Source organism: Ammospiza nelsoni, chromosome 2 (assembly GCF_027579445.1).
Source record: "Ammospiza nelsoni isolate bAmmNel1 chromosome 2, bAmmNel1.pri, whole genome shotgun sequence".
In the NCBI taxonomy this organism is placed as follows: Eukaryota; Metazoa; Chordata; class Aves; order Passeriformes; family Passerellidae; genus Ammospiza; species Ammospiza nelsoni.
Window position 1 is genome coordinate 15,186,334 of NC_080634.1, and position 27,705 is coordinate 15,214,038.

At 45.4% G+C, this 27,705-nt stretch overlaps 1 protein-coding gene across 1 annotated transcript in view; it reads right to left on the reverse strand.

The window, feature by feature from the left end:
• Nucleotides 1–12,668: 12,668 nt before the first annotated feature.
• MAP6 (microtubule associated protein 6) overlaps nucleotides 12,669–27,705 on the reverse strand; it is a 49,308-nt gene continuing 34,271 nt past the window's right edge. The window contains exons 2-4 of the mRNA XM_059467033.1: nucleotides 27,275–27,488; nucleotides 25,282–25,478; nucleotides 12,669–12,788 (exon numbers count right to left, since the gene is read on the reverse strand). Coding sequence (XP_059323016.1) covers nucleotides 12,719–12,788; nucleotides 25,282–25,478; nucleotides 27,275–27,488 — 481 coding nt within the window. The 3' untranslated portion in view covers nucleotides 12,669–12,718. The remainder of the gene's footprint in view (nucleotides 12,789–25,281; nucleotides 25,479–27,274; nucleotides 27,489–27,705) is intronic.

A 27,705-nucleotide genomic window follows, 5' to 3' on the forward strand; every position in this document is an offset into this window, starting at 1 on the left:
GGGACACTGGACCAACATCCTCAATTCAGTTTGGTGCAGCAGTTCTGATCCTGAAAAAATGTCCTCTCAAACCCTAGTTCTTCTTTGTAGTGGGTGACTTTGGCTGGATGCCAGGTGCTCAGCAAGCTGCTCGATCACTCCCCTTCCCAGCGGGCAGGAGAGGGAAAATAAGACAAAAAGACAACTACTAGGTTGAGATAAGGCAGTTTACTAAAGCAAAAAGAAAGCAAATTCTTTTGCACGCGTAAGCAAAAGGGAAGAAAGTTTAACATCTACTTCCAATGGTCAGTCACTTCCCCAGAAGTAGGATTTTAGCATGCATAGCATTTGCTCTGAAAGGCAAACACTGTAGGATAATGAATGCCCACTGTTCTTCCTCCCTTCCTTAGCTTTTATATCTGACCTAACAGCATACAGTGTGGAATATCCCTTTGGGTAATTTGGATCAGCTGGCCTGGTTCTGCCTCCTTCCAGGATCTTGCCCACTCTTAGCCCTTGATGGGGAAGGGCAATGTTAGAGAGCACTGCTCAGAAGTAGCCAAAACACTTGTGTGTTATCAACACCTTTCTATCTACCAATGCAAAATGCAGCACTGTGAAGGCTGCAAAATTAACTTAAATGAACTTAATGAACTGGAAAAATGAACCTAATCTTTGTCAGATCAAATACACTTTTCCAAAAAAAGATAAAACAACTACCAACCTTGCCTCACAGGTATCCCTAGATCACCAGGACTGCAGCAGATCTCCCACCACTATGAATGAGGGTCATAAGCCTCATTTACACCTTGTGATCCATTTTGGACCAGCTTGGGAAAATGTGCAGCTCAGAAAAGGTAAGTAATGGAGCCCTGAGTGGTTTTGGAATCCTGAGATGTTGTGAATAAGATTTTATGGCAAAGATATAGTTTTGGATTTTTTATATAAGTTTTGGGTCTTTCTCTTTAAAGTAGTTCATCTCTGTGCTGCTTAGCTCTGAGACAAAGGCCATGAGGGAGAGTATTTCAATGGTTCATGTCTGTCCTGCTTTTGGCTGGGATAGGGATAATTTTGTTCTTAGGCTTTCAGTGTTCTCTACTATAAGGCAAAGTACAGATGGATCCATTCCATTCTCTTCTAATCCAGACTCCAAACATGAGGATCTTCTCAGCTGTTCCAGTCTCCTCCTTCCCCTGAATCTTGTGGCTTATTTTGCACCAAAATACTAGCTGGGGATAATACCTTCCAGCCTATCTCTGCTCCTTTTCCTCAACACAGAAAAGCCATTTCAGGACAATGATTTCATTATACTTCTTTGATGTGGGATAAAATATTAAAGCAGATTCATACAAAATGAAAGACATTTTACACAGGAAAGAAGTCCTGACAGTAACCTAGATATGCCACAAAAATTGATGCCATCAGTAGGAAAACCTGCCCCTTGCCAGAGAAAAGTGGGGCAAATTATGAAAGATGCATAAGGACAGAAGGAGAAATGAAGTGACTGGAATGACAGAGCAGAAAATAAACACAGCAGGGTAAAGGAAACAAAAGATAAAAGTCAGTGGAGGAAAGGGGGAGTGAATGGGGGTTAAATAATTCAAGTTAGGATTTATAAGAGTCTTGAGGAAACAAGGGACCATAAGTCATCCAGGAATCACTGGAGGAGGGGAGGGAACCAACCAGACTCAATGTGATATTCATGGCATTAAAAAGGGCTGTTGGATATTTTGTGCCTTGAAATTGAATTGCCCCAAACAGGGCCAAGAGACATTTCCAAGATGAAATCCAAGAAGGGAGTATTTGCTACAATATATGGCTATAACTCATGCATATTCATTGTTTTCCTTAGAAAAGGTGTGGTTAGGCAAACTATTCCTTAGAACTCATCATTTTGTTAGCAGGCATAGGACACCCTGGTGGTCGCACTGAGGGAGGATCCACATCTTCCTCAGTGGTCCTTTGATGAAGGCTGGACGTCTTCCTTGCCATGCCCTTTTTACCCTTCTCCTGTAGGTGTGCTCCATCTGTTAGCTGTTTCAGTGATTTCCTCACTGGTTTTAGCAAGCTTTGCCCTCCATTTTTTTCAAGTGTTGTTCCCTGTTTCTATCAAGTTTCATCTAGCTTCTATATTGGTTACAGCATATCTTATTCTTGCCCAAGAATGCCTAGGCACAATGCCTTAACCCTTTAAAAATAAGGAATTTGTTTTACATTAACAAGCAGAAGAAATTAGCATGAGTAAGTGTGAAAAATGCATATTTTATTATTGGCTTTTCACAAATATTAAAATTAATATTGTGTGTTATGTTAGAAAGTTATGCTGTATTAATTTTCTTAAGTAGTGGGTTAAATATAGTTTTAGATTATAACATCATGTTAAAAAATAGAAACTATGCTATGTAAGATACTTTTTGTAAAGAAAGAATTTACACCAAGATAGCAGACACAGAGCACCTAAATCTTTCAGAGAAAGATAATTTATTGCTCCATTATCAGAAGAAATGAACTTCTTTCCACCTCACTCAGCCATGAAGACACCGCCAAGATACAGAGGAAGAAGCTGACACTGACCAGACAGAATCCTTTGTTTGAATGGAATTTATGCATCATGTATGAGCTATATGAATATGCAACAGGCTGTTGTTTTTAAGGGTTAATCCTCTGTTAACGGGTGTCCTTTTTTTGGCTTATGTTGCCCAGAAAGAGGTACCCAGACTGTCCATAAGTCTTTGTTTTTATTGTCTCATATTGTCCTAATCCAAATTGTTCAAATTATTATTACTCTAATTATATTGCCATTTTTATAGCCATGTTATTATAATTAAACTTTGATATTTTTAAAAACAAGTGATTGGTGTTTTTCACAGTGAGTACTTAGCACAAGTATACATAAGTGCTTAGCATAAGTTAGCATAAGAAAGCCTGGCAGACCTAGCTTGACGTGGCTGTGACTTGACAACAAGTTTTAGACTTAGTATACCAGAGTAGCTGACAGGCAAGTAGGGAATCACCCGTGTGCAAGGAAGCAATGAGGAAGACTGGCTGCTTTAGGCTATGTAGATTGTGCATGGACAGCATGTGGACACTCACTTAAAGTATAGGAATCTGATGCAATGTATTTTTAATAGCTTGCTTATCAAATACTAACCTTAGATGTGTATGGTATTTTGATAACATTTTTCGATAATCCTACTGAAGTTTTTAAGTGTTGGAGAAGTGTTTGGTGGGGTGTGGACCCCTGCTCTCTCAATAACTAAAGTAAAATGCTTTTGCAGGCTATCCATTTGTCTGTCAATTCCCCTGAATCACCATTTGGACAGACTTTGACTCGGGTAAATCAGCATGGAGTCCGTGTAGTTCTGAGTATTTACACCTTATCAGGACTGTGAGGAAACAATTTTCTGAAAAATCCTTTTTTTAGGATTTTTTCTCCTGAGAAGCTGAGAGGCCTCAGGAACAAAATATAAACAATGGTTATCCACTGCTGTAGAACGCAACAAGTAGATCTGTGATTGGTTTCATGCGGTTGGTTTTAATTAATGGCCAATCACAGTCAGCTGGCTCGGACTCTCTGTCCGAGACACAAGCCTTTGTTATTCATTCTTTCTTTTTCTATTCTTAGCTAGCTTTCTAATGAAATCTTTTCTTCTATTGTTTTAGTATAGTTTTAATATAATATATATCATAAAATAATAAATCAAGCCTTCTGAAACATGGAGTCAGATCCTCGTCCCTCCCCTCATCCTAAGACCCCTGCGAACAGGGTCACATTTAATTTTTATTTATGCCTCGACATTTTCGGGATTTTATGTTACAAACCTATTTTCTGACATCAGGTGGGAGATTACTGCATGGGCTGAGCCCCAACACGTGGCATGTGTAGAAGGTGTCCAACACGTGTGATCGGGGTGGAGACTGCCAACATTACAGTCCCTGTGCAGGCAGCCCGTTTACAATGTGGAGGGAAGTTCTGTCTCTGGGGTGCCATCAGGGGAGAGAAAGCTCCCACCACCGGCCTGCAAGCCATTTTCCCTGCAGGCAAAACCCCGCTGTCCAGCAAAAATTTCCCTGACTAGCCAATGGTCATCTTCAAAGGACCGGACTATAGGAGGACCCTTAGCACATAAAAGCTGTTAACCGCGCCATAATTAGTTCCCTCCATCTCCGTTTCTTGGTGGGGAGGTTGGCTCGTTTGACCTGTGCTCACCTTCTCCTTGCTGTCCTGCTGCTTGCCCGCCCGTCTCCCCTGTTCCGTCTGCCCTCGCTTCGCTGCTTCCCCGCAGCAGCCGCACCCGGAACCTGCCCGCCACCCTTGGGAACATCCCGCCATCCCTGGGAACATCCCGCCGCTCCCCGAGCCTCTCCCGCCATCCCTGGGAACATCCCGCCGCTCCCCGAGCCTCTCCCGCCATCCCTGGGAACATCCCGCCGCTTCCCGAGCCTCTCCCGCCATCCCTGGGAACATCCCGCCGCTCCCCGAGCCTCTCCCGCCATCTCTGGGAACATCCCGCCGCTTCCCGAGCCTCTCCCGCCATCCCTGGGAACATCCCGCCGCTCCCCGAGCCTCTCCCGCCATCCCTGGGAACATCCCGCCGCTCCCCGAGCCTCTCCCGCCGCTCCCCGAGCCTCTCCCGCCGCTCCCCGAGCCTCTCCCGCCGCAGCCGCTCCCGCCGCAGCCCATCGCTGCCCGCCATCCCCTTGTGACGCTGTTCGTGGTTCTGATCGCCGCCACGACCCCGCCGCAGCCTGTCGCGATGCTGTCGGGGGTTCTGACGGCTGCTGCGGTGCTGCGGCTTGTCCTGCCCGGCACCCAGTCCGAGCGGCGATTCCCCGGGTGTCCCGCCGTCCGTCGGTCCGTGCGGCAGACCCGCTGTCTGCGACCACCGGAGCCGCGGCTCCCGGGAGCGCTGCACGAACTCCCCCCGGCAGGGAGTGCAGAGACGCCGGCTGCCGATCGAATGCCGACGGTGCATCCCAGAATCCTGGTGGTTCTGTCCCTGTCCTCCATTCTCTCTCTTTGTGTCGTTCTTTTCCCGTCTCTGCTTGACTTTCTGTCCTTCTCTGGTCGGGACATGTGGGAACCCATAACATCCCTCTGGCTGTCCAGGACGGCCAACACCCCCGCCAGGGGGCTCAGAAGCCCTGGCACAGAGCCCAAAGCACCTGTGGTTTTGATTATGACCCATGGAGCAAATTACCAACCTTACATCAAGATTGCAAGCCACAACAGTTTACGTAGAATAGTAGTGAAGTTATCACGGGGTGGAAAAGTAGATTTTGGGTTTTTTGGTATGGGGGTTCAGGAGGTAAGATGGCGGGAACTGGGTGTGTCCAGCTTTTCTCCTTCTTCTTCTTCTTGGCCTCCATCTTCTGCTGTGATGTTGGCACTTTTAGATTGGTTTAGAGTAGAAGCTCACTGTCTAACACAGGTGATAGGCATTGGAAAGTAATTGTAAACATTGTATACGTAGTTTTTAGTATAAAGACATAACACTGCCCTGGGAGCAGGCAGAGTGCCTGGAACTGTCCTGCTGGATGGACCTCCGCAGGGCAGGAGAAAATTTTTTATAGATAAGATGCAATAAACGACCTTGAGACCGAGAAATGAAGAGCTCTGACTCCTTCTTCAAGCGCTCAGACTGGGAAAAGAGACTTGTTAACATTCTCAGGGTCGCAGTGACCCGAAAGACCCCGAGAGGGACACATACACATCTTAATCAATAGTTCTCACATGCAATATTTGGCTCGTTTGTGCTTGATTTCATCTGAGAAGTCTGGTATTTAACACCCCATGGCTTCCCTTACAGCAGAACACAACAAGGACATAATCCATAAATCAGGACAGATTGAACAATCCCAACAGTTTTGGTCACTTCACACCACAGATGCTGTTGGCCTCAAAGCCTAATTGAATCCTCCCTCACTTCTGCCCTGGTCTTTGATGGATCTGTCTGGAGCTCTCCTTAGCCCCTGAACAACTTCAGTCACTGCCTCATTAAAAAGAACTAGCCCATTAATAAGGAGCTTCGCAGCATTGATCCCTGCCCATGCAGCCAGTGCTGCTGGTGACTAAAGCATCTCCAGTGTGAACTTTACACATCTCCTTATCCCTGGGCAATGCTGTACCCTGAAAAATCAGCAAATGCCCACAAAGCTGTGAGGCTTGGAGCCTACAAAGGGCTCCAGTCCGAATCACTCTCCCAAGCACTTTCTTCACCTGCTCCTCTAGGGGATATGTACTCCCTGGACCAGTATTCTTACCCAGCTCCTGGATGGAGGAATTGAAAGTTTTGCCCCCTTGCTTCTATCTGCGTCCATTGCTTTAATGTCTGAGTTTGAAATACTACTTTTCTTCCATTGCTCTAATTTCTGGTCTCTTGTGTTGCTCTTATTTCAGCCTTGGCTTTTTTTGCTTGGGGGACTTTCTCTCTTCCCTCAGCCTTACACATTTACACCACTGCTCACACTAATCACAGCCCGGGCTAAAAGAACCTGCAACACACACCACAGCTGGCATGCAAAATTCAGCAGCATTGAATTAAGCTTGCTGGTGGGAAGATAGTTCCTACTATCACACGTATTACAGTAATCCCTCAGGATAAGATCAGGATGAGCAGGTCACAAAATTAGGGAAACACCCAGCTGCAAAGACTTTGCAATCTAAAAGGAAAACCAAGGCAGGAAATCATGTATAATACATGGGATGGGCAGTGCAGTTGGTAACTTGATTATTTTTGAGAGTAGGAGGAACCTGAGGAGAACATAATATGTAGGGAAAGAAAAGGTAATGGAACAGAAAGTGGAAGGAAGCAGGTGTCTGAGGATAGCAGCTAACACCAGAAGGGAGGGGAGAGAAATGCTAGAAATTGAGAAATTAATGATTTTTCTTAATGAACTGTAAATATTCCAGTTTGTGGCAAAATTAAAATTTTAAGGTGATAAGGAAGTGATGCTGGCCTGCATCCCTGCAGTGTGGGCAGCTGAGGAGGGGGGAGACTCTGCCCTGTTCAAGATCTCCCCACCTGCAGTGTTGCCTGCAGCTCTGCTGTCCAGCATTAGAGTGGCATGGAGCTACTGGAACCAGTCCAGAGGAGGCCATGGAAATGCTCCAAGGAATAAAGCACTTCTGTTATGGAGACAGGCTGAGAGAACTCAGTGTTCAGACTGGACAAGAGAAGGCACTGGGGAGACCTTAGAGCCCCTGCCAGTGCCTAAAGGCACTGAGAGAGCCACAGAGGGACTTTGGACAAAGGTCTGGAGTGAATGGGGAATGGCTTCCCACTGCCAGAGGGCAGGGTTAGAAGGGACATTGGGGAGAAATTCTTGGCTGTGAAGGTGGTGAAGCCCTGACACAGGTTGGCCAGAGAAGCTGTGGATACCCCATGCCTAGAAGTGTTCAAACCCAGGTTGAACAAGGCTTAGAGCAACGTGGTCTAGTGGAATATGTCCCTGTTCATGGCAGGGGGGTGGAATGAGGTGGTCTGTAAGGTCCCTTCCAACCCAAACCATTCTGTGATTCTATGATAAGTCAGAACATTGCAGTACTATATGAAATTAAATCAGAATTTTAATTTTTTTTTGGTTTGTCTGAAATATTGTAGCCAGTCTGGTGGGAAAATATGTCACTATGTACACAGACGTTACACAAATGTTTTCTTCTGCCTTGATTTAGGTCAGCATTTAAATCAACTCTACTGCTTCAAAACCTACCTCTGGTAAATTTCACATTCTTACTTCAAACACATTCCCCTACATTTCCCACTGGTGCAATGAAAGCTGGTGGCCACTTTTCTGCTCTCACCTTCAGGGAGCCGAAGAGGCAGACAAAATGTCTTCTGGTGCGTGTTTTGGTTTGATTTTCTGCCTCTCCAAGCCACTCCTGATACTGATGGAAGAACAAGCCTATTTTTCAAGTTTTCCACCATGGATATCGAGGTTATCACCCATGATTGTGTAGAGATAAGACCTTTGGCTAACTGGACACCAACAGCTCCAGGGAACTAGAGCAAAACCTCCTGCAGGCAACCACCATCTGGCACTCGACCTTTGGACTGGTCTCCTCTCTAACAATTGTGGAATCATGGTAATTTTGTACAAGAACATTCAATTACTTAATCATAAGTTACAAGCATCCTTGAGCTGCTGAGTGAGGCACACACTCAAGGCAATTATTCATAGACATTCAATCTCCATCCCTTTGTAGTGAATATTTAATTAGTTACTATGAGTTACTCTTGTCAGAGTAACTCCTCACAGGATGGCTTACCTGTTCTGCCTATCAGCTGGTGGGATATCTCAGGGCATCTTCCCCCCACATGAATTTGCTATTTGGTGAGATAACTCAAGTGGACATCTGTCTGGTAGTGAGTTATTTCTTGTGCCATTGAGGTGGCATTCCCAGCTGACAACAAACATCTTGCACTGAGAGTGAGATTGAAGGAAAAGAAGCTTGAATTTCTGACTGGCAGACACTTCACTTTACAAGCTGTAAAAGCTACACAAAACTTTCACAAAGCAGAAGTCTTCTGCACATTTCCTGGAAATGTGTGGGGCTTTTCTCTGAAGTCAGGACCACACTTTGTGGTTACTCTTCCAGAGGCTGAGTGAAAGGACTCTATGTGTGATTGACTCATCATCAATTGGTGTTAATTACATTGACTCCTAATCTATACTATTTCTTTGCTAGCTATAATATAGGCACGTTTATGTTGTGCACTGTTTTATGGAAATCTATTAGTAGTTCTTTCTTTTAACCCATGTAGTAAGAAACTCTGTTTAAGGCCTTCTGTCTGTTAATCTCCTGTCTATTCATTCAGTAACTCATTTTATAATAGACCTTACTGGCCATTCCTGAGAACTTGCAAGCCAGAGCTTTGTAGGTGCAGGCTGTCTGAGTAAAGCTTCTGCCAAAAATCTGAACCTAAGGCAGAGCTGGTCTAAAGGCTCTCACTTGATCTACAATAGGTTTAGAAACACAGTCATGACAAATATTCCTTGTCGCAGACATTTTTTCACAGAAATCCTTTCTTTCAGATTTCTGCGTCTTCTGGAAGGCAGAGGACTCAGAAGAGAACGTAAACAATTGTTATCAGCTGCTGTGGAATGCAATAGGATGCACCTGATTGGTCTCATGTTATAAACAAGCACATGTTTATGATTAAAGGCCAATCACAGAAACAAGCTGGGGACCGAGTCCCTGGACACAACTTTGATATAGATTCTTTTTTTCTATTCTTAGCCTAGCAGCAGCCTCTGCAACTTCTCTCTCTTTATTCTATTTAGTATAGTCATAATGTATTATATATCATATATCAATAAATCCAGCCTTCTGATCAAGAAACAAGATTCACCGTCTTTCTCTCACCCTCAGCGACCCCATGCAGGACGCTGTAATAATTCCTCTGTATTTTATCCCTTTAACAAGGAGGTTCTTTCCAACCTTCCTACTACCAAAGAGAACTCCCTGCAGTGCGAACATTAGGAGGAGGAGAAGGAGGAGGAGAATGAGGAGGAGGAGAAGAAGGATGAGGACAAGGAGGATGAGAAGGAGGAGGAGGTGGAGAAGGTGTATCATGGACTTGCATTTTCACTTTGAAATATGTGAATGACTTCTCCAACCCCAATGCAATCTTCATATGAACTAGACCCAGCAAACCAAACCCTCTGGATCTGGAGGGCTATGGAGCTGCCATGCTCCATGGAGTTCTCCCCACCTCCAGTGAAGTACCTGCTTTGCATAACTAATTTGTGAAGGAAGAGCAGCCTTTTGCCTGAAGTTACCACTTTAGAAAAGTAAACCTAATCTCAGCTCTAAATGTTAGAACCCTTTAGCCTAAACCCAGAAATATTTATTGCAGTGTGCTGAGCCACTGCCTTACTGGAATTGCAGTCTGGGGACTCCATGCCATCTGTACAGGACAGGCTGTAGAACTGGATTGCATCTTGTTGGAAAATTTTGCTCAGAAATGGCTTATAGAGTTTTGTTCAGACATGCCATAATCATATACAGCTGATGGAAAAGTAAAAGGCAGCTGTGAGGAGCAAATTCTCACAGCCTGTTTCTGTAAACAACAAAAGTTCTCAGGCACTTTTATGTAAACAGCAGAAGTTCTCAGGTTGTTTTTTAATAACAAGTAAATATCTTGTCCTTGGATAAGTTTTGGGAAAGCAAAAGTTGACAAACATGGAGGCCTTGAGAACTTTCATAACAGGGTGAGAAAATAAATCTTGGATTCAATAACAAACCACAGGTATTGAAAACAAAAGGAGGGGTTAATGTGTAATCTGTGACCTATGATGAGCTTGGATTTTGCAATATGCATGAGCTTAATTAACACCACTATAAAAGTGTGTAAGTGGGATCAATAAATTGGAGTTCGATGCTGATCAACAAAGATGGGTCGTCTCCCTTCGCTTTCCACAGCATCTCCCATCATGGTGCCACATGCATCCTGTGGGGATCGTAAAGGTTGGAAAAGACCTCCAAGATCACCCAAGTCCAATCTCATGAACATACAGAACCTCAGTTGACCGAATTTTTCCTTATTTCCAATTGTGAACAACCTCACAAATTTTCGCTAAAACATTTTTTAGAAAATAAGCTGAGAAGAAGTACTAATTTGCCAGCTTGATGTCTTGTCCAGCATTTGATAAGGGCTCTAGAATACCTCCCTGAAGAAGACAGGCTGAGAAAGTCGGTGCTGTTCAGCCTGGAAAGCAGAAGGTTGCCTTGATACCTTGAGAAGGCTGACCTACAGCAGAGGCTAGACAGAATTAAAGAATAAAGTAGGGATTTATTAAAAGGCCTCAATGGATTCACCTTGGGCAGTACAAGAGCCCAGCCAGGGCTTCACCCAAGATGAACCCAAAATGGTCACAGAAATGGATGGCTGGTCATGAGGTCTCTCATTTTATAATCTCTGGTCCATTTGCATATTGGGGTAATTGTCCAATTACAGCTTCAGATTATGAAGTCCCATCCTTCTTGTTTTCTCTATTCAGACTACCACTGTTTATGCTCTTGGGCCTGAAACTTGTAATGGTTGTCCTTGGTCCCAAGCTAGAAAAGGAATTGTTTTGTCTCCCTACTCTGTGAAGAGACCTTACCAACACTTAATATGAGGCACACCTAGGCAGCACAGAATCTGAAAAATATAAAACTAAAACTTTAAGCATCACCTGGATACCTCAGAACATCTTCCATTATCTGAAGGAGCCTACAAGGAAGACAGAGAGGAACTCTGAATCAGGAAATTTAGTGACAGGACAAGGGTTAAGACTGAAAGAAGGGAAATTTAGGTTAGATATCAGGAAGAAGTTCCTCCCTGGGAGAGTGGCAAGACCCTGGCACAGGTTGCCCAGAGAAGCTGTGGCTGCCTCTGTAAGAGCCGTAATGAGGGATGCAGGACTCCAGGTGGCTCTTTAAAATGCAGTTTATTGTATCCAATACATTACAGCAGTCCAGGGTCGTGGGTGACAGAGCCTGTGCCCACAGCTGTCAGCTCCAGCTGCAGGCAGGCCTGGAGACCCTTTGGTTTGCATTATATACTTTTCTTTGCTGAGCATCTTAATACAGAAGAACCAATCTATACCTTAACTTTTATCTATAGCCTATCATAACTACTATAATTACCATATTCATGTTACTGTTCTCCAATCACTAAAAGTCAGTACATTACAGTTTAAGCTAGAAGTTGTGTTTCAGTTTTCTTGTAGTGGAAAATTCTGAGACCTTTATTCTACTTGCAACATGGACAGGCTTATTTGCCTGTGCTATCTTTCTGCTTGGCAAAAAAATCCTTTTGTTTGAGGTGGTTTTATTCTTTGCTCTAAGTCATAAAACCCCTTCTAACAAACACACCCTTTACCTCTTTGGTTATCCAGTAAGACTGGCTCAGCAATCCTTTCCTTCTATATCAAAACTTGCTTCCATCTCTATTTCATTCTCAGGTTCTACATTCAAAAATCTTTCTGCCAAGCATACATATCTGTGCGACTTTCTTTTCAAACTTTCATCCTTCCCAACATGCCTGGCAGTCTTAAAGGCCAAGTTGGATGGGGCTTGGAGCAGCCAGGTCTAGTGAAATATGTCCTTCCCCATGGCAGGGCAGTGGAACTGGATGATCTAATAAGGTCCCTTCCAACCCAAATAATTCTATCATTTGCTTAAAGTGATACCCAAATTGGCAATCAGTTGAATATTACCAGCCTCAGAAGAAGGTTTGAAATATTTGTGACCACAGCACAATGACAAGGGGATCTGCCAGATGTTGCACAAGGTGTGTCTCACCTGGCAATATCCAAACACAAGTTTTTGACAGTGGTTAAGCATTTATAATGTATTAAGTCTTTCAAGGATCTTTGAAGAGAGTTGTTATTTCTAACAACTAGGATTCTGGAATAATCTCTGAAATCCAGTGTGATCCTTCCACAGGCTATGCATATGAATCTGTCTCTCTGTTGCCCATATGAAATAGAGAGACCTTTAAAACCAGTATTGCTTCCCATCTATAAATAAAGGGAGAATTGGACCCATTTTTTTCTGTAACTTTGCTATACATAAATCAAGGCACAGACATGCTAACTGCATCACACAATAACTTCAAAGTGCTTGAGAGACAACAGAAGTTGTCATTCAGCTCTCACAATCAGCTTTATTTTATGCCAGCCAGACAACACACATTTCATGCGAACTATACATTTGCTCCAGCTGATGCTCAGACGAAGGTTCCTGACTTCATGTCAATTCATCCTTCACTAAGGTACTTGGTTCTTGCTCTGTAGCACCAGTGTTCTTTTCAGGGGTCCTGGAAGCAGAAGAAAGAGCATCATTGCAAAGCTATCAGAGCAATCAGCCGACCCATGAAAACAAAATGCCACCAATGAGGTGGAAATTGTCCCATGACCAATGGCTCTGCAGAGTGTTCACCAAACAACCACACATTTGGTTTGTCCTCAGGCTGGCTGGCAAGTGGTCCTGCTCCCTGCAAGAAACTGGTCCAAAACTCATGGATGTCCACAAAACATGTGAGGGCTCGGGCTGGACTTTTTGACCAGCCCTTGGTTTAACTGTGACCAGGATCATGTCCACCATCAGCTACAACAAATACTTGCCAATTGATCATAACACACATCGAACAAACACCTTGCTGTAAAATTGTCTCTCAAAGAAGCAGTTTGTTTCCCTCAGGATGGGTGGTAAAAGCTCTCTCACAGTGGAGCTGAGCTCTTGTGCCACTCAGGAAGCACCTGTTAAAAACAACCAAAGGAAAGTAAGCCCAGCTAACATATCCTAGTCCCAATTTGAGAGCACCCCTTTTCTCTATGATACCCCCAGGAGACACCAGTATGTGGTGGTGGCACCAAGGCACTGGATGACTGGCAGGGTCACCTTTGTACCTGGATAGTCTTGAATGGCAGCACAAAATAACAAAGGCAGCCTGGAGTTAGGGTGGATGCTGCCAGTGGAAGCTCTGGACATGTGTTGGAAGGAAGGTTGGGTCCTGAAAGCACAGAGGGAGGGATGGGGAAGGAAAGACCTGTAGGGAACAAGGGAATCAGTCTTCACTAGGAAAGAGGAGGAGGATCTCTGGGGATGAGGAAGACATGGATGGATGGGAATGGGCCTGTGAGGATGCAGAAAGCAGTTGATGATGCACGAGAAACCTGCTAAGATTTAAAATGGGCAGCTTTACATGGTGGTTGCATCAAGGGACTGTGGAGATCCCCATTTGTTCCCCAGTTTTGCATGATTTTTGTGCAGGGAGTGGTTCCAGGTTAGAGGAGGGAAGGAGGGGCTGACACCATGGAGTGGCTGGTTACCATTTTCTTGGTCTATGAAATCAACCCAACCCAGACATGAGAAAACCCATTTCTGTGTGGGGCAGGACCATGTGAAGAGCCCTGGCAGGACACCTCTCTCAGATACTCACCCTCACCTTGCCCTTTTTGCTTCCTACAAAGAGACATTTGCTGCCAGAAGCTGTTGGCAGAGGTTGGTAGGAAATCTGCTGAGTTCTTTCAGCACAGTAGTTCCTCTGGGAATGAGGTGAACTCAGCACCACAAATCAAAGGAAAATGCAGAGCAGCTTCTCTTTGGAAAGATGCCCCACTCTCAGGGTAGGACATGTCCAAACTGCTGATGCACATCTGCTGGGACAGGACCCATTGTCTGTCTCTGGAGAAGGCTGGAGAAGCCTGCACATCCTTGCCAGTGGAAATGGTGCCCAACAGCACAGCTCTTGCAGTTTGAAGGCCATCAGTAGCTACTGCAGGTACCAAGCACATCTTCACACCTCCTTTAGTGAGGGAGGATGCAGGAACCATGGGACATGATCTCAGGTTGTCCTGTGCCAGTGTGTACATGATGATCCTTGTTCAACCCAGTCCAGGTGGATCAACACCAGAGCCATCCTACCCCTTCCTTGGTATGCAACCCTGCTCTTGCTGCTACACCCTGCATTTCAGAGGAGAGCTTTGAAAGTAAAAAAATCATCTCTCCCTGAAGCAACATGAACTGTTTTCAATCCACCAACATTTTCCTGAGGCCTTGTTAGAATCTCCAGGGAAATTCCTCCATCTCAGCAGCACTAGGGTGGTCCCACCCTGTTGAGACAGTCAGAAAGATGCTGCCTGCATTGTGTGTTCTTCCTTTTAATCTACTGGCCCTTTTTCCATGGCTGTATGCGTCCTTCAGCCATGGATTTCAGGACTGAGGAGGAGAAAGAGTGTCCCATCTCACCCCCTGGCTTCCCCTTTGTTTGCATGCATATAGACAACTGTGTGATTGTCCATCCAAACCTGTTTTAAACTGGAGGGAGTGTGAGTGGTAGGTAACTATGTTATTTTCCCCCAGAGTTGGTGTTCAGAGACAACAGAGCAGGCACAGCAAAGAACAACCATGGCTGTTCCCTGCAGGGCTGCACAGTGAGGTCTGGCTCTAGGTACCAGCCTTGGGAACAGTGAGCTGGCAGTGTGCAAATAGGACAGTTGAAAGGAAAGCCTGATCCTGAAACATAGCAATCCCCAACACACATGAAGTAACATTTATAAATTATTTTTGTTTAAGCCAAGCAAGGAAAGAGTTTGAAGACTTTTGCCCTCATGAGGGCTGCTGATGGCAAATTGTTGTGTGAGAAGGTGAGAAATGTAGAAGAGATGAATTGGAGGTGGCAGATTTCCCCTCTTGTTGTGTCTGAGAGAGCAGAAAGAGTATGAAATTCAGCAGGGGTTTGTTTCCCAGAGTGAGCACAAGGCGTCTGGAAATAACTAGGGGTGTTCATGGGCCACTATGAGCATACATAGCACCATCCCCTCTTTGCTGGTCCTGATATAACCACATGGAGCTGGGCTTTTGTGACTTGGGGTCTAAACTTGCCTCTGACAGCTCCAGCAATATTATCCTGTTCCTCAGAGATATGGAGGACATGCTCACATCTCATCCCTGTTCCTCTATGAATTCACATCTTGATGTTTTGGTGGCCTCATATCAAAATGAGCTGGTGACTTGTATTGTCTTCTGCAAAATTACTTTAATTTAAAGCAGTTTAGCTATTTGGGAGCTGTTATGAGTCAGTATAGGCACACAGAAAATTAAAAGTTGCCTTTAAGAGACCTAGAAGCAGCAGGAATCCTCTACCTGAATCAGTGGCACAGAAACAGCAAACAGCCTCAGGCACAGAACTTTGATGCTGAAGGAACATTTCAAAGAAAAAACCGTGAGAAATCTGTCCTTTCTTTCCCAGAGAATTCACGTAAGGAGACAGCTCTTGTCTGTGGAGGAACCACCTTTTGGTTGGTGCCCTTATCCAGGAGGGCATTGGCAAGTTCATGTTCCTCAAAAGATAGAAAATCATTGATTTTTGGGCAAGTGCAATTCCCAGTAAGATTAGGAGTAGGTTATGACAAGTCACTTCTGTCTTCTGAATGCTGTGTTGACCTTTGTGCACTGAAGCTTGTTGTCTTTACAAACAGCAACAAAAATGCAAACTTTTTTTGTACTGAAAAATGGTCTTAACATGGTACTTTATAATTGGCCTCAGTTGCATTCTTTGGGAAAGGCACATCAAGCAGTAGATATAACACTCTGAATTGTATCAGGGAAGTGCAGAATTTTTGCCTTGTTCTATACCTCAGCAGGCAGAGGGGTTGCTGTCCTTGCAAAGGTGTGAGACCTGTAAATGTGTGTTTGGGGCCAGCAAGGTCTGAAGAAGAAAGTGCCTGGTTGTGAAATCTGGCCTGATGTAGGTGTGGGATGAGCAACAAGGAACTCAACCCTTCAGGGTTCAAACCACAGCAGCAGATAGGCAAGCTCTCACAGAGCTCTGCTAGGAGAAATGTAGATGTTAGAAGACTTCTCCATACCTTCAAATGAGATGAGGACCTGAGCAGCATGGATGAATCATGTCCTAAATACTACTCAGACCCTAAAACTGCAGCTGAGATTTTTTTCAGTGCTTTTTTACTGGTGGAATCTATAGCTTGCAGGAGGAGGCAGCAGCCCTGTGGAAGCAAGGCAGGTGGAAGTCATGGTGGCACATAGGAGAGGATGCAGGATATCACCTACATCAAGGGTTTGATCCTCTTTCCCAATGCTTCTTTCCAGCACCTACACCAAAATTCCTTCAGCCTGGAGATGTCAGGCACAGCCCAGCTTCAAGTCTTGCTTGTCCTAGATGGCATTTCCAGGCTTCTCACTGAGGATTTGAGGTCCCCACACATTTAATCTCTTGCGTCTGCTCTTGCAGGCAGGACAGGACAGGAACAGGTGCTGAAAGAAGCCCAGGGGACTGAGCACTGCTTGATCCCTCTCCCATCCATATCCACCAAACTGCTTCAGTTTTGCCTCTCTTTGGGTCCTCAGACCCTTGAAACCAGACTGCTGACCATGCTCTGAGCTCACTCAGTAGGACCAGGAGGCTCCTTTGCTTTCTGGCAGGCTGCTGTCACACCACAGGCAGTGAGGGTCACTCTGGGGGTAGAGGAACCGAGCTGCTCCTGCAACTTTCCATGTTTATAAGGAGCACCTGGGAAGAAGCACCATCTCCACGTACACTAACAGCTCCAGCCAGCACCAACCAAACTAGCACTTGGAGGCAATAAATAGGGACAAGGAGGCAGCAAGGAGCCATCTGAGACTGAGTGACAATAGGGTCCTGATGTACTCACAGGTAGAAGGACAGGTCTAGTCCTCGCCTGGGATGAAGGAAGCAGATGTCCAGGGCACCTTCTCAGCCACAAGAAGCCTCCTGGGCATCCATCTCTGAAACATGCTAAGCCAGCTTTTGCTGATTCCCCTGAGAGATATATCTGCTTGGATTTCCACTGACACATCTCTGCCCACTGCGTCCTCTCACAGGGGAATGTTGTTCCTTTACCATCAGCTGCTTCTGCTCTGGGCTACAAGATTTCTCCTTCATTCTCCTCGGCTGCTGCCTTTGTTGAGCCACCTGGCAGCACAGGGCATCTCTGCAGGAAGCTGGAGAAAGGCCAACCTCTTTATCAGATGCACCAGAATGGCAAGGGCCAGAAGATCCTGCAGCTCTGAATGTGCCAGGCTCCTACACTGACAACAAAGCTTGTCCCTGTGGCTGTAAAAGAAAAGAAACAAAAGTACCAGAGGACAAAAGCATGAGCAGGGTCATCCTAAAAGCAGACAGATCTGCAGAAGCAAGACTGACTGCTTGACTGCCACCAGGACAGACACACAAGGCATTTGCAGACACATCTAGTGAAGTCACACCAAGAAAGGACAGAGAGAGAAGGGGCAGTTGGTAGGTGAGGTATCATTTATTCAAGCAGTGAGTGATATCACACAGTACAGACAAATAAAAAGGCTTACAGTCCAAGAGAGACAGGACACGAGACAGTATCTGAGGGAGGATGGGAAGAGAGTCCTTGGTGGAGCTGGGTATTTGGGGTGATGTGGAGGGGAAAGGTGGGAGAAAGCAAAGGATTGGAGAAGCAGCTGTGGGACAGACATAGAAAAGCTGGCAGAGAGGATGGAGGAAAAATTCTTCTGAAGGCAAGAAGGAATGGTGGTGTGGTGAGCAAATGGGGTCAAGATGGGGAGGTGAGGGCATTGCAGACTGCAAGGGAGGGAGCCAACGGGGAGAGATCTCTGATCAGCAATGAACCTTGGGGAGAGGGAAGAGAGCAGGGGCAAGGGGGGCAAAGACATGCACTGTCCTGCAGCTCCAAAGCACTATCTGTCTCATTAAATTCAGGGCACACTGGGGGGTTGTGTCCCTGCTGAAAAATCACAGGATCACAGAATTATTTGGGTGGGAAGGATCTTGAAGATCCTCCTTGTTGTTCCAACCCCCCTGCCATGGACAGGGGCACCTTCCACTAGACCAGGTTTCTCCAGCTCCAGTACAACACTTGCCTTGAACACTTCCAGGGATGGAGCAGCCACAGCTTCTCTGGGCAAATCTCTTGGGTCCAAGCAAGGTGGCCACAGCTGAACTTGTCTTCAGTTGTGTACTAAATACTGAACCAGGCCAAGGAGCAGGTCAGTCCAATGGCCAGGGGCTGGATTTTCCTGCCTTGAACCATCTGCTCCTGGAACCATCAAGTGCCTATAGGTGTTATTAACTGACAAGAGCAGACCCATCTGCCACCCATCGTGTGGTGAGATTGCCCCCACCATGTGCCATGCAGGGTGCTCCTCACTCCTTGCTGTGACCCCGTTCTCCAGACCTCTTTCAGAGCTAGGGAGGACACACCAGCTCTTTTTGGGGACCCTGGGGTTGTTGCATGCCACAGGCTAGGCTGGGGTGGGCAGAGGACAACAAGGAAGGTTGAGAAATGCTTTCCCCTTCCCATCTCTCACATTGAAACACATTGAAGGCAGTCAGGGCTCTCACATGTCACTAAGATCTGCCACTACTATCCATCATTTTTCTGGCGGCTGGTCCTTGTTTTTGGCTTCCATGGAGTAGAGTTCCTTCCCCTAAAGGGCAAGCTGGCATTTTAGAAAGCATAAAGATGCCTTCAATCCACTAGTAGGATTTTGTTTTATTCTTGCTTCACATGTCCTCCACCATGGCAGTCAGGATTAGGGAGTTGTTCCCAAGGCACCCTGCAACAGAAATTAAGAGTCTTTACAAGCAATTCAGAGTTCATGACAGACCACCAGTCCTGAAGTACTCAGAGCTGTGTTACCCCTTATCACACACCCCTGAGCTTGGAAGTAGACCCAGTGGAATTAGTGGAATTATTCCCAACCCAGAAAGCTCAGGTGAATAAGGACAAATGGAAGTAAGCTGCCAATTCCCCAACTGAATCAAACTTACCATGACACTGTTGGAACAAGGCAGAGCAGAAGCCCATGTCGGAACACCACAATATTTTCCAAATGTGTAAAAGATACTGTTCTTGGAGTTGAGCACATCCGTATCATCATGTTTATACTAGGGAATTTCTCCTTCCTGTGTGGCTTCTCTTCTTCATCTGATGGCACTGTTGGTTCTTATTCCTTGGATGTTGGGAGGTACAAGCTCTGTCAGAAGCATCTTCTTAAAGTCTCTTTCTCTCCTGCACTGCCACATTTCTAAATAAGCCCTAAATCAAAAGAATATCATGACACACGAGGCTGCATTTGTATAACAGCTGATATGTCAGCTGGTGAGACATCCTTTTACCAGTCAAGGATTTAAAAATTATAATGGAGCTTTTCAAAGGGAGCTCAGTTCTGTGCCCAAGCTGGAGTGGAAGGACGGAGAGTGTCAAGGAAAAACTTCTTCATCCACCCATGCACCAGGATCCCAGATGAGTGGACACCATGTAGTTAAAAGCAGCTCAGTAAAATTGGAAGGGAAGCAACTCCTCATGGGACTGCTCATGGCAGTCAAAGCGACACCTCTGCCAAGCCTCTGATCACTCTCAGATCACAGAATTATTTAGGTGGGAAAAGACCTCTAAAATACTCTGTTATTAAGTATTTGAGAGGGAGACTCGACTTTCAAAATTCAGTTTATTTTTTACTTCACCCAGGCACTAACAGTGACAAATAAATGTCCAGCCAGTGCCTCAACATCTCCACACTAAATGCTCTTGTAAGGCAAAGCACTTCATTTTCAGTGAAGCCCTCCAGCAGAGCCCTTGGGAAGAGGTGGGCAGTGCCAGTCACTAGTGATTTGGTGAAGATTAAGGGGTCAGTCAGTACCAGTGGGTTCAGACAGTGAAGGCTAAAGCCCAGGGATGGCTCCTACTGTTCCCCTGAAATGCATCCTGCGCCCCATTCTGCATTTGGACTTTGCAAGGCTGAGTGAGTTCAGAGATCAACAGGGCAGCAAAGGTGTTTTCCAGCACTCACTTTGGGCAGCTGCAGGGAGGAGATGGATTGCCTGGGAAGACTGCAGCATGGGAAAGACCCTGTGCCTGTGTGTCGTGGGAGAAGCACTTTGTTGCCCATCGTGGATTGTCACAGATAAGCCCCAGTAATAACCAATCCTTTAGAAATGAGCATTTTCTCCACTACCAGCTGTACAGAGTGAGATGGTAAATCCTGCAACATAATCCCAGCTGAAACACTCCAAAAATCCTATAGATAGGTGTGGTTCATGAATGGATGGAACTGGTGGGGGAGGGAGAAGGGAAGGCAGGGTAATACAGAGGACATCAGAAAGCAGCACTCTTACTAGCATGTGGTCACAAATGGAATAAGTTCAGAAAGTGATTTATAAACAAGGCAGGGATGTGAAATGGCACCCTTAGCAACAGGAAGGTAGAAAAGGTTTGGTGGCCCATGGATGTCAACAGAGAGGAGGAGGAGGTGGAGGAGAGGTTCCAAAATCATAGAATCATGGAACAGTTTGGATTGGAAGGGACCTTGAAGACCATCTAGTTCCAAACCCCCTACCATGGGAAGAGACACCTTCCAGTAGACCAAGTTTTCCAGGTTTCGTTTAGGGAGAAAATAAAAGCTGTAGGCAGTTGAAAAAAGTGTAATTAACATTGGTAAATACACATCATCCACCCTCCCTCCAGCTCTCAATGGGATTTGGTCTCTGGTCCCTGAGCCAGGACAAGGTGGACATAAGCAAGGCACTGCACAGACTCTCCACTCAAAGATATTTTGTATAGAAAACAAGAGAACTTGGGCCATCCACATGACTTCACTGTCCATCTTTGCATTTGCAAACACTTCCAGCTCATGCCAGACTGGTCTGAGATTAGCAGCCACCTAAAGGGAGTCAGACTGTGCCAGCCCAGCTGTCCCCACAGCAGGCATCAAAGTGGCAACTCTAAGCAACACAACCTCATTTGGACAGACATTTCTTCCACTTAACTGCGCTTCTGATTGAGAAAACAAGATCAAGGAGGAGGTATTTGTCTTCAGCATTTATTTATCATTGGAAAAAAACCCTTTGAGCAAGCAAAGATCACAAGCACATCACAATCAATTTGCGGTACATTAACGTGTGTGTGTGTGTGTGTGTGTTTGTGTGTGTGTGTGTGTGTGTGTGTGTGTGTGTGTGTGTGTGTGTGTGTGAGACTCTCATCAGAATACCAACAATGAAAAAGCACCACAAGGAGGTGTGCTTAACATGTTTACAAGAGACAATTTGTGATACGCAACCAAACCCAGGCCACAAAATATTAATTAGACACTTCCTATCTGCCTCCGAGAGGCAAGAGGTTGTGGAATGCATGGGCACCAGGTTTTGGCACCGGCTGTGCTGCAGATGAAGAAGCAAGTGATCAGTGTGCAAAGCAGTCAGAAAACAGGAGCTCAGTCAGCAATTAGCACCATTTTGCAGAAAGGAGTAACAGTACAATACAGTGAAAATGCGAAAGCAAGCAATAGCACAGGAATTCTCACAGGGTAAAAAGCAAAACATTTCTTTTTTCCTTTTTACAAGAAAAGTAAAACATATTACAAATCAGCAATGGAACAGAATCAGCATTGTGGTAGCTGGAAACACAGAAGAGCAGAGCACTGTTTCCCAGTGGGATTGACAAGTTCAGAGCCCAAACAGAATTTGAAATGGCAGAGATTTGGTCTCCTTTCTGATAAACCTGAGTGGGTTGGATGGGCATAGAGTCTGTGGAAGGTACAGCAATGCAGGATTTCACCCTGAGGCTTGCCTCTGCTGTAGTTCCTGGTATTCAGTGCAGTGCCAGCCCATGTGCTTGGATGTGTGTGCGCTTGGATGCATGCTGCAGATGTGGTGCATATGGAACACAAGCCAGGATTTCTGTTCCTGTTTTGCTGATGTGAGAGGAAGGTGTCCAGGCCTCACCAGTCTCCCTGGATCTTTCTGCAAAGAAAACCTTTCAAGGACCATTCATCCCACCCAAAGACAGGTGTCAAAAGCAGGCAGCTCAATGGTCCTTGGAAAGTTCCTTCACTATAGAAGGAATTAAAACCACTGGCTAAAACTTCATGCCTAGCTTTGTAGTGAGCTCATGGAATAGCTTGGGTTGGAAGGGACCTTCTAGTTCCAAGCCCTCTGCCACCAAAAGACTTCATGTGTTATGGAAACAGAAAGCTACATTTTGACCACTCATTGTGTATGTTTCAAATATTGTGATAAATGCTCTTCATTAAGAAGAAACCATCCCAAGCTGGATAATCAGCAGTTCATCCAGAGCCATGGAGATGCTTGGATGAGGTGGTCTGAGCATCTTACTGATGTTCCTTGGTCAAAATCATCTTACTGATGTTCCTTGGTCAAAATTTTATTTCACCTTGAAGTCAAGGGCCAAATTCTCATTGAATTCCAGGTGAAATGGTAGCAAGTGTAGTGTACCTTTAAATGTGAAACTTAGGACTGAAAAATAATAGGAAGAATTGTTTTGCATGGTCTGTCCTTATGTAAGATTGGTGTGTTGAGCCATTTGAACTGTCTAGTGCCTTCCTGATGTGTTCTGCCTGCTGTGACATATCAGCCTCACAGCTTATGCTACATCCCGTAGGAAAGGACATTACTGAGGAGTGTGACAATACATAAAGCATCTTAAAAGCCAAGGAATCACACCAAGTCTTGGGAGCTGCTCTTCTCTGGCCAATTGTCCCTTATGTGACAGGTTGGAGGAGCTGTGAGCAGCGTGGCAGCATGCCTCCCCGTGAGCTCAACACAAGCCTTGTGCCAAGCTGCTCTGGACACGGAGCTGAGCAGTGCTGCAGGGGCTTCTGAGCACTCAGAAAAGCAATGATCAGTATGGACAGGTCAGCATCTCCATGAGACATGCACATTAAAAAAAAAAAAATTAAAAAAAAAAAGGCAAAGAAAAAAAGCACTACATTCACAAAGATTTCCACAGTTTTACTTCCTGGAGGATTTTCCCTGGTTTCCTCCTAAACAGCAGAGGTTTAAATATATATATATTTCTATATATGAATATATATTTTCCACATACACAACCTGACTAGCTCATAGCACACAGTTCTAACACAGCTAAGCTGGGGATTACACCACTGAATTCAGAACACTACATTTACTGATACTCAAAGGTTTAGGCTGTTAGCGCAAGGCAAACAGGACACATCACATGATACACTGAACTTGGCATTTATTCATTACTAAGGCCAGCAAATGTCACTATCTGTATATCACAGAGCTTTCCTCCTCATTAGAACATTTCACTCAACCTTGTAGCCCACCACTCATTTATGTTTCCAAAAGACTAATTCTAATGGGATGAAACCCCAAAAAAGAGACTCCTCGCCCTCCCAAACCATCCCTTTTTCTGCTAGATAGCTTCACATCTCTAAAATACCCCTAGCAATAAGACTTTCCTTATTCCACCACCTCTACAGCAACACACCACCTCCCCACTCTACTTCCCATCTCCGTCTTCATGCTTCCCAATTGTCCACTGGAAGTTTCAAGCTGGACTTCACATTAGGAGAGAAAATTTGGAGCTGCAAAAATAAGGAACGAGAACCCTGCATCTTAATTTGAAGCCACTCTGCTATGGGAGAGTCTAACAGCTCAGTTTAGTGGGACAAAAATTAATCCTTATGTATTTAGGACCCAATCCAGAAGTTAGGCACATAAATTTGGATTGGGACCACAACTCTCCCACTGATCCAGTGACCCAGATTCTCTGGCATGCAATGCCCTTCTGTCGGGCCAGTTCATACTCGCTGACAAATGGTCCTGCTGTGTTTCGGGCTTCCAAACTGGTCCTGGGGATTTCTTAGTGTAAGAGCACATTAAATAGGACTGAAACCCTGAGATCTTGTCTGGAGGGAGTCTAGGCATCCCAGAAACTTTTTTTATGGCCCTCTTGAGTTGCCCATGAGCCAACATGAACATAAACAGCTGGAAGAATAGACACAACGGGGGCTGACAGCTCTAGCCAACCTTGGTGACACATTTCTTTCTACCCTTTGGAACGTCATGTCTGCAAACTAAACCTCTTTTTGAAACCTAGCTCTGCCTGTTGGCATCCCAGAAGTGAAGAAAGCAGATCAAGATTCAAAGCAAAACAGGAATAATTAATAAGATCCATAACTTAGGGGAAACAATAGGGAAGAACAACCTGCTGACAACCTAGTCTAACCTGCCATATGACTGGAAAGTCTTCACTGCTCACTGCACCTTCCCTCACCAATTTTTTTCTTTTTTTTTTAGATCAAGGACTTCAAGTGGTATTGATGAATGAAGTTGCCTTGACGCAGCTAGAAGTACTCCCAACTACCCTTGGGGAGGATTTGTCCTTTTACTTCCATGGGATCTCCTTTCCTGTTGCTTCTTGGAGCAGAATTCCCATCAGTGCCAAAAGGGGAAATCATTCTTGGCGACACCACTGATTTTGGTGCATTTACAGCATATCCATGGCACCAGGAATGAACCTGATCCTCTCTGCCTCCAAACCCCTTTGCCAGGTGACACCAGTGGGAGATGACACAACCATGGCCAACCCAAAAGGGCCTCATGGGATGAGAGCACAGCCCCTCCTTGGCTCAATGGGCACTTCCATGCTGTCAAAGCACTAAGAACCAAGCCCAAGGAAAGGGACAAGCTGTTGGATGTAATCACTGTTGATCCATCACCTTCATCTCTCAGGACCCTGCTCATACATTCTCACATCCCTCACTCTGTGCAGAGCCGTGCAGGCAAAGCAGAACAACCTGACCTCAGAAACAAGGATTTCCTAATCCTCCTTGGAAATAAAACAGAAAAGCTTCTAATACAATCAGAACAAAAAGCAGATTAGAAGCCTCTAATTAATTTTGTGGCCTTTATTTAATCAAAGGGAAAAAAAATAAAAAAAGGAAGGAAGGAAGAAAGAAATAAAGAAAGAAAAGGAAAAAAATGAGAAAGAAAGTGCAGTGACATTTACTCTTTTGCCTCAGCCAGTTTATTGTTCATCTCTTTACTTTTCTCCTTATCTTCTGGCTTTGCAGTGTTGGAGGTCTCGGCGCTCTTTTTCTTGGCAGCCCGGCCAGATGCAATCTGCTTGTCTTTGGCCTTTTTCAAGGGTTTATGGCTTGTTGTGGTCTTTTTTGGTTTGGAAGGCTTTGTGCTAGGCTTTTCCACCTGCATGGAGAGCGACAGGCAAAACAACGACATAGGGATGGAGAAAAAGAGAGAGAGAGAGAAAGAGAGAAAGAGAGACACAAGGACAAGCAGAAAACAGGATTCAGATCTGAAGCAGCACAAATTTTACTTATCTGCTCATCTCTGCACTGCCACAAAGGCAGGGGACCAGCTGAGCTTATGCTGAGTGGCAAATGGCCAGCTCCTTTCAGGATGCCCTGAAATCAGTGCCCCTGGAGCCGGCAGAGCCCATTGTATCCAGATGAGGATAGAGCAGAGTGAGAACAGGAGAGGGAATATTATCAGTAATTTTATCAATTTCTGCATCTTTCTCTGACTTCAGAAGGGATTTTGCAAACCCCCAGAGGATTGTCTCTCTGAAGCAGAGAAATGATGCTCAGGGCAAAGAGGCTGCTATAAGTCTCCATCTTTCTTGCAGCAGAGGACTCCTCTGTTTGTCCTAAACAGGTTCTCAAAATGGAGGAATATTACCTTGGGATACCTGAGGTGCAGAACACTAATTGGCACATGGGAAAATTCCACAGCATCTTTTTTCTACGCCCCCAAAATAGGAAGGACAGTTACAAAAACTAAGGGAGAACAGAAGCCTTCATCTTCTACATGCTTGCCCTGTAATCCCTCTCAGTCCTCACAGATCTAAGCACTCATCAACTTAGGGAACAACTTATGGTCCTCTCTTTAAAATTTCACAGAGTGACTCCTTTAATAAACAGATCCTCTGCTGGTCCTAGAAAACAAGGCTGGAAAACATTCCAGCTCAGGCCCTTCTCAACATATATTCTCAATCTGGTCAAAGCCAGAAGTGCATACTGTCAAAATCTGTATAATGCTCTGAATTAACACCAGATCTCTGGCTTCCAGCATAAAATGTAATGTGGGGCTCCTAAAGTTTTGGAGGCAGGAAGAAAAAGATGCCTGGATAATTACATAGGAAATGACAACAGAAAAACCCTTTCCATCTCAGCCCTACCCTCACTTGACGTAGGGCACTGTTGTCTCCAAAGTGCCTCAAGCTGCCCCAGGCCCCATAGAATTATAGAACAGCTGGAGTTGGAAGAGTCCTTAAAGAATATCTCCTTCCCTACCCCCTGAATAGGCTGGGACATCTTCTACTACACCTGGTTGCTCCAAGCCCCTTCAAACCTGGCACTGGACACTTCCAGGCATGGGGGAGCCACAGGGCCTCACCACCCTCACAGCCAAGAATTTCTTTCCAATACCCCTTCTAGCCCTTCCCTCTGGCAGTGGGAAGCCATTCTCCATTGTCCTGTCCCTCCAGGCCCTTGTCCAAAGTCCCTATCCAGCTCTCCTGGAGTGCTGTTTGGCACTGATAGGGGCTCTGAAGTCTCACCAGAGCCTTCTCTTCTGCAGGCCAAATAAACATCCTCAGCTTTCCCAAGCCTGTGTCCATAACAGAAGTGCTCCCTCTCTTGAAGCATCTCCATGGCCTCTTCTGGACTCAGTCCAACAGATCCATGTCCTTCCCATGCTGAGGACCTCAGAGCTGGGGCAGAATCCCCTCCCTGACCCCCCTGTCCATGCTGTGGGATCAACCCAGGACCCTGTTGGCTTTCTGGGCTGGCAGCACACATGGCTGGGACATGTTTAGCTTTTTATTCACCACCATCTCCAAGGTGGATCCCAAGATGCTGGCTGGAATGAGGATACCACACAAGGGGAGTGACAGCCAGCAGTGTTCAGCCCAGCCTGACTGCCCTGGACATGTCCCACCAGGAGCAGTGATGGCCCTGGGTCCCTTCTGCCATGTTTCTCACCTTTGGAGGTTCTTTGTAGGGTTCACAGTAGAGAGTGCGTATCCTTCTGCGCTCCAGGTATTTGTTATCAGCTGGAGAAGGCTTACTGGTTTCCCCCTTGAACTGAGCACTGTAACTGGTTTCATGGATCATTTTCTCCTCTGGTGGCTTGTACTGGGGCTTTGCTTTTATCGCTTTCACGGGCTTGACATCTATCCAGGGTCTGAACTCATTTCTACAGATCAAAAAGGAAAAGGGTTCAGGAATTAAACCAACAGGAGAGCAATGATAACATGGGGATGGAGTACTTGCATTGATCAACCAAGTCTATGTGGAAAGGATTTTGCCTCCATCCAATCAGATTAACATAGAAATCTGTCTCCCAACAATTCATTTTTTACCTCATCCAAAACCTATTTACACATTATGAGAAATTCAAATGAAACATAGTC